Source organism: Doryrhamphus excisus, chromosome 19, assembly GCF_030265055.1.
Source record: "Doryrhamphus excisus isolate RoL2022-K1 chromosome 19, RoL_Dexc_1.0, whole genome shotgun sequence".
In the NCBI taxonomy this organism is placed as follows: Eukaryota; Metazoa; Chordata; class Actinopteri; order Syngnathiformes; family Syngnathidae; genus Doryrhamphus; species Doryrhamphus excisus.
The window spans coordinates 12948250-12955871 of NC_080484.1; the positions used below are offsets into that span (position 1 = coordinate 12948250).

The 7622-nt window shown below is 38.6% G+C and overlaps 1 protein-coding gene across 5 annotated transcripts in view; it reads left to right on the forward strand.

Moving 5' to 3' along the window:
• Positions 1-4912, forward strand: part of LOC131107248 (triadin-like) — a 30331-nt gene extending 25419 nt beyond the window's left edge. For 2 of the 5 annotated variants that reach the window (XM_058057103.1, XM_058057100.1), the window contains exons 3-5: positions 4061-4108; positions 4220-4387; positions 4534-4912. In XM_058057103.1, coding sequence (XP_057913086.1) covers positions 4061-4108; positions 4220-4387; positions 4534-4556 — 239 coding nt within the window. In that variant the 3' untranslated portion in view covers positions 4557-4912. Of the gene's footprint in view, positions 1-3063; positions 3122-4060; positions 4109-4219; positions 4388-4533 lie in introns of all 5 variants that reach the window. The other 3 variants (XR_009120230.1, XM_058057101.1, XM_058057102.1) reach the window with 3 other exon arrangements.
• Positions 4913-7622: the final 2710 nt, after the last annotated feature.

Sequence of the window (7622 nt, forward strand, 5' to 3'; positions counted from 1 at the left end):
TGACACCAGTCCACCTTCATCTTGGTCACAGCCTGTTTACGACACCATTTTGCTCAAATGTCATATTTAATGAGGGCATTTTTGAAGTAGACTTCAAAAGTGGACGTCATCACGTTAACAATCTCAACTGCTTTCTGTTAATTTTCCATTAATAGGCGAGGCTTGCTGTAGCGCCGCTGGCTACATGGAGCCCAGTCACTCACTTGATGGAAAGACCACCCGCTGGCACACGCTAATAAGTTCCATTAAAAACGCCAACATTACTCCAAGTGTTGTACGTCCGTCGCTTCCCGTCACTTCATTTTCTGCAGTGATCAAATGTCATTAGATTTTTATGATGGTGTTTTTAATTACTCTCATCGTTACAGGATAACAGGCAAAAGGATTCAGGCTGGCGAAGTGCTTGATTAATTAAAACGCGGGAGTCAAGAGCTCCTCTTCAAGCGTTAGACGGCATGGTGACGGCGCGCTTCAAAGCAGCTCGATTATGTCGTTAGTGATAATGAAACATATGCTGGAGGAGGCACGCTTGTTTGCAGAACCATCTGGTCTCCTTTCTACCTGAAGAAACCCACCTTGGCGTGGCGTTTTGGACCAAAGGATGCAACTTTGCCAACTTTCTCCATATGCCAACAAGTTCCAGTATATACATATACGCGTATATTTCACAAGTTCCAGTATGTATATATTTCATGAAAAAACTATCTCAGGTTTGTCTTATCCCCATTTTTTTGCTTTTTTTTACGTTCCAAATATTTCTTCAACAATTTTTGTGATTTTTTTGCTTTTTTTTATAATATTGGGAATTTAATCCCATAATATTTAGACTTTATTCCTATAATCAAACTTTATTTTGTTTTATTTCTTCCTTTTTTTATTTAATATTTAAACTCGATAAAATTTTTGACAGAGGAAATTACATTATTTTCCCTCATAATATTACAAGTTTAGTCTTATAAAATTGCGGATTTTTTTCCCATTAAAATATTGCTTTTTTGTGTTAATAGTTTGACATTATTCTTGTAACATTCTAACCTTTTCTGTAAACCAATTATGCAATTTTCTCCTAATATTCCAACATTATTCTCACAAAATTACGATCAATTGCAACTTTTTTGTCTCAGTATTTTGACTTGATCCTTGTAAAATTACTGCTGTTTTTTTTTTATTTAAATTATATTGTAGAATTTTTCCGCAAGCCATCAAAAACAATACTTGTGGGCGGTAACCCTTTTTTGAAATGCAAATAATTAAAATATATATATTTTTTTATATTTTTTAAAATATTTCATATTAATCTTGAAATATTTTCAAATATTTTAAATAATTTTTTACAATTATATGCCATTTTAAAATACGGCAAATATTTGTTTGTATTTGAAAGTCCATGTAAATGTGTAATGGACCAAATGATTATGTATCCTTTACTCTATGATGAAGCAGAGTATATGAAAGTGACGTAATGTAACATTAAATGAAATCGCTTTGATGGTTGTCATAAAACCGTCATCCGTGCTCGAATGCCGTCCGCGGTGGCGTGCGTCCCTTTCCATCGATTCCTCAATCATTTCTCCCACCGCAGTTCCTCATACTGTATTTTTCACACACTCATCTCTTAACGCCTCTCCTCCTCCCATTCATGCCTCCTCCATCCTCACGCCGTCCATCAACTGCCATCCAACCCCTTCACCCCTAAAGAGTACACGTCATACTGTGATGACCCCGTGTGTTTATCTCCTGGTAAAAACCCCGACTGTGCACTTGGACCGCTTTGCTTGCTCGCTTGCTTGCTTGTATTAACGTGTTGAGCAAGAAATATACTGTATATTTTTTTTCAAATGGTGGCCTCCATGGTATCATGATACTATCACCATAGTCGGTTACACATGATATGTAATAGACCAGTTCGTGCATAATATGTGCATAAATAGTGTAATATCTGAAGCATATTCTGTGTTATTTTCCTCTTAATATACCCATGTATAAAATTCTATAATCACAAGTATTGGTGATATTATCATCATCATTGGCAATATTGCTGGTGCAATATTGTAATCGGTAGTTGTTACACATTGTTCTTTTCCCCTAATATATTAATTGTTGCGTCATCGTTGTTGTTTTAATATCGCCATTGTCGTCCAATATGATTGTGATAGTAGTTTTTGTATATCAGTTATCACGTAATCACTAAGTCATATTGTGATATCATAATTGGTAGTTCGCCATTGTTGGCAAAATATTTGTCCCGAGATACTCGCCGTACTAAACTCAAGAAAAAATCCAATTGAAAACTCCAAAACACATCAAGTCAGTCAAGGCTCTCAAGTAAACGCCGGGTCCTCGTGAAGTTGAGTATATAACGCCACTGTTCCAAGGCCACCGTTTGAGGAAATAATGTTGAGTGATTGACCCCATCGATCTATAGCATGTGGAGTGTTTCAAATCTATTTTTACTTCTGTGTGATGGAACTCACAAATCCCAAGGTTGTTTTGTTTTTGAGATGAATGGTCTATGTAGCCTTTTTCTGCCCTACATGCTTGTCGTGGAGATGATATGGCATGCAAACACGTCAGGCAAAAGAACGTGGACAACAGCTCTTGGGTGGGCGGTGACCCGCCAACGCATCAGACACCTCCCGAAACATTTCCATGAGACCCATGGCGTTTTATATGGGGATATTTCTGCCCGCGTCGCATCAGAGAAGTGCTTCATTAGAACTGGAAAGCAGGAAGTATTTGAAAAGAGGGGCCGAGAATCCAACACCGTCTTTTGTGTGTTTGTCTGCCCATCAGAGAAATGTCAGCGCATTAATCAGCTGTTTATGGGCGCTCGTCAAACCGTACATACCTCGCCTCCACTTTTGACAGACAGCGGCTTGACCTTCCAGCTGGCAGACAAGCAGAGAGAGAGGGGGGGGGGGATTATTCAAAATTCATGGAGGACAGGGGAACAGAAACAGAAAAGCCATGAATGTGTAAATTTCACTGAATGCATCTTTGACGGCACAAAAGCCCACAACAACACCACTTATTTCTACTATTTATCCTCATCATCTGTTCCAGCATCAAACTACGGCCATCTTCACACTCTTACCTACTCTACAGACAACTTTTTTCCAGGGTATGTCCATTTTTTGGGACATTTGAAATGAAATATGTCGTATTAAGAATTCTGTTACGCTTGCAATTCTGTTTTAAGTCCCGCCTTCCTGCACCGTACCGTGATTGGTCAGCTTTTTAGTCATTCTAACAGATACATATTATATAGTTGCTATGTAACTTATATGGAGTATACAATTATTAGTTATATAAATAACCGGAATATCAGATAATTGTATAAATAACCAGAATAACAAAAATAACCAAATGTCAAAAAAAAAATTCAGAAACAAATACAACAACAAAAAAGTTATTAACATTAAAACTGCACATTTAAATGATACCTATATAATAATAAAAAATGTAAATAAAAATTATAAATGTTTTAAAAAGAATAAGTTAAAAAAACAAAAGTAAAAATTAAGAAATAAATATTGTACAATAATTGTATAAATAACTGGAATAACAAAAATGACAAAATTTTAAAAAATAAAAAATTACAGGAAATTACAAATTTAAAAAATTTGATTAAAATTAAAACTCCACATTTAAATGATACCCATAACAAAAATGTTAAAATTTCTAATTACAAAAAATAAAATGAAAACATTTTTAAAGAAAAACTGTAAATAAAAGAAATAGCTGTTTCTTTTCATCTGAGTTGGGTCTATAAAATACATATTCGTGATATTGGGTTTTGGGGAGAAGATGCACATTAACATAATATTGACTTCTTGATTAGGTGTCCTTTTTTCATTTGACTAAGAATGCCTGAGACTGTTTAAAGGCGCCTTCAAAGAGTCAGTATTCTGCCTTCTTAGCATGCATTAAAAAACATTGTGATGTGTTTTGCAGGCCTGCTTTTTTTGTGTTCAATCCCATTTTGTGCATAATAATACCAGTTAGCGTGTGGATTTTAAATATGCAGCTCTGATTTCACCGCTCTTTGTTCTTCCCTCAGGTCTCCCACCTCCCCCTGCCATCGCCAAGCGAGGTTTGAAGGCCAGAGGCGAGCGCAAACACAATCCATCATCACATCTTTCAATATTTTCCTGCAGTCCAGTCAATAATTCCACATTCAGATATGCAGACTTTAGCCTGACGTGAGTTTGCCATGCAGGAGGCGTCCGCCAAATAAGGTCCCCCATCAGCGAGGTGGCCCCGCCACAGGAGAGCACCGACTGGTTGGAGATGATGTGGACGTTTGCGGCCGGCTTGGTGGCCCCGGATGACGAAGACATTGACGAGGGTGTGGAAGGTATTCACCAGCTAACCGAAACCTTCACATGTAAGAAAAACCATCATCTCGCACGCTAATCGCCCATCTAGTGGCGCATGACCGTGTCCAACGACGTTTGCGGTGCTTTTCTAACCACACTGCTTTACTTTAATACTTCTTCACTTATCAGTACATGACTTTTTTCTGCCCTTTAGCTTTGCACTCCGAGGAACTTTGATGGAGGGGCAACGTGGAAGATGATGTACAGTAGAAATGGCAGCAATACTGGAATCTAATCAATAAAAACAGCTATTAGTCCTTATTATCTGTTGCTTCTTGAGTGCCTGAAATACAGACATTAAAAGACCGGGCTCTGTTTTAAGATGTATTGTGAAGCCTGGGAATGGAGGGCTTTTTGTGATGCTCGTAAACAAGCTGTAGGGACAAACACACTCCAGTTGAAGAATGTATGTTTTGCACTGTTGAATCTTAAGGAGGTTTGAAGTCTGGCTTCAAAATTCACATCAGACATGGAACGTTGCGTGTGCCTAGCAGCATGTCATATGTTTTCCAATCGCTTCCATTTTAATCAGTCTGGCAATTCACGGCAGTCAACATGTCTCAGTCGCGTCTCACACACGTTGTGTTTTTTACGCAACGCAAAAGAAGAAATGATGCATTTACATGTGAATTCGTAGGAGAAACACGGGAAAACAGCTTCTTGTGTGAATAAAAGCTTTAGAGACCCCTGTGTTATGTAACCAGCGCTCGTTGAAGCCCAGACGATGGATGACAAATGATTCATCTGTGAAGGGGCGCAATTTAAGCTTTTATATGAACCAAAACACCCGTTTTAAAACGACAACACGAGACAACATGGTCATTTTGTGCCCTGTGATTGGCTGGCCACCAATCCAGGGTGTACCCCGCCTTTTGCCCAAAGACAACTGGGATAGGCTCAAGCACCCCCATGACCCCAGTGAGGATAAGCGGCATAGAAAATGAATGAATGACTTAGAACCTCCTTAATGTCCAATCAGGGGTGTACTGCTTTTGGGAAACCATTAAAAAGTAACCTGCCCTGTGATTGGCTGGCGACCAGTCCAGGGTGTACCCCGCCTCTCGCCCAAAGACAGCTGGGATAGGCTCCAGCACCCCCCGCGACCCTCGTGAGGAAAAAGCGGTAGAAAATGAATCAATGAATACAAAGTAACCTTGTGACCTTCAATCAGTCCACATGTCAACCATCTTGTTGGTTGGACCTATGAAGAGTATCAAAATGTGTCACATGATGTGTTGGTATTTGTACACCAAATGCACCAGCAGCCTCCCTTAACACCATCCCTAATTTTACTTCACTTAGCGTTTCCTGCCAAAATACAAAGGTTGTCATGTTTACAAGTGCACATGCTGCGACATGAACGCTGATCTGTCTTTCCATGTGGCTGTCACCATTGGAACCACTCACTATCACACACACACACACACACACACACACACACCCCTACAGTCATGCAAATGTACCGACTGCACACACAAAGCAATGTTGTGTTTTCTTTAAGAAGCTTGGCTCCTGCTGGGGATGCTGGGGAGGGGATCCACACACACACACACACACACACAGAGTAGCAGGCAATGAGAATCCAGCAACATCATGTGAGATTTAGAGACGTTGACACATTTAATGTTGCTGTTTCAGGCATTGCAGATTATTTTCCACCGCGCTAAATCTAAAATAAGACATTTTGAGGCTGCTGCATGCAAAACCAATGCCCAAAGGAGGCTGCCGCTTGGCTGGAAAATACAAAATATGCTTCAATGATACTGTGTTGTTTGGTTTATTCACTTCTTTTTACGGAAATGGGTACACTGTAGTAAAGTATATTCATTTGGCAGCTGTGAAATGATGTCAGTGTACAAACTCTTAACTTATCAAGTGTACTTTTTTGACACACACAGAGGAAAGGACAGGGAGAGGCGGCAGCAATATTTATTTTGATGATTATTGATATTGGTGTTTTTTTCTCCATGTTACAGTTACCTCACACTAAGCACCCTTGGGACCCAAAACGGTCACTGCAGAAAAAGGGTTATAACATATTTTTCTTTCCACTTTCCACAGGTTAAATTTTAGAATTTGCTTTTTTGTTTAATAAAATAATGAATAAAGATAATTTATCAAGAATGATTGGCTGTTTTACCTCCATAGGAGGAGGACGGTAAATTCAACAACAACGAGCGAAAAGAATGAGTCGTGTGCCTACTTGGCTAAATATGGTAATGGTACATAAAAAAAAGCAAAGTGTCACATTAATTCAGACAAATCCACACAATCTAGTTTCCTAATAAAGCTGTCAGGTTTACATCCGCCGACTTCCTCCATCGCCATCGCTGCAGATTAATTCCTGTCCTAACATTTTTGATTTATGAAGGCTTAATAACTTGGAGCAGCCTCGTGTGTGTTTATGTGTGTGTGTGTGTGTGTGTGTGTCTTTATCTTTTAATCTACCATGCCTCTACCGCCTGAATGACCAAGCATCTCATGTTATGATAATTGAGCATGTTAACAGGAAGACTAGGAACATCTTTCATTTACTGCTTGTCATTCAGGTCCACTGTCTTCAGTTCAACTACGCTGCCTTTTTCTTTTTCTGCCTACACACACACACACACACACACACACATTTTTCAATGTTAATTATGACTTATGTATTGTTTTGGGGCCGATACCCCAATCCTGGCATTGCAGAATAGAACCTCTCAGAGCTTTACTATAGAAACCGTCTGTTTCTGTGTCAAACAGGTCAGCAGAATAGAATGGAATGGAATAGAATGGAATGGAATGACCTTTATTGTCATTATACAAGATGTACAACGAGATTGGAGAGCTTCTCCTTTCAGTGCAGTAGTCAAGTTTAAAATATATATATATATAAAAGTAGAGTAAAAAAGACAATTTAACAAGATATATACAAGATATATGCAATATATCCAAAATATACACATAGTATTGCACAGGAGCATATGCAGGAGCAGATATATTAATTTTAGTGCAATGATAAATGGGTCATAGTGGGTCATAGTGCAAATAATGACTGGTGTATACAGATGAGTAAAGTCACATATGAGTGTATTGTAATGGGTTGTTAAATAAATAAATATGATTGAGGTAGTAACAGAAATACATCTTCATGCACAAAGAAACTGTCTTTCTTCCTATTTCAGCCACCACAAATACAGTATTACTGTGCAAATATTTGTCACCTACTTGCCCAAATACTGTACATGCACTCCACTGTGCACA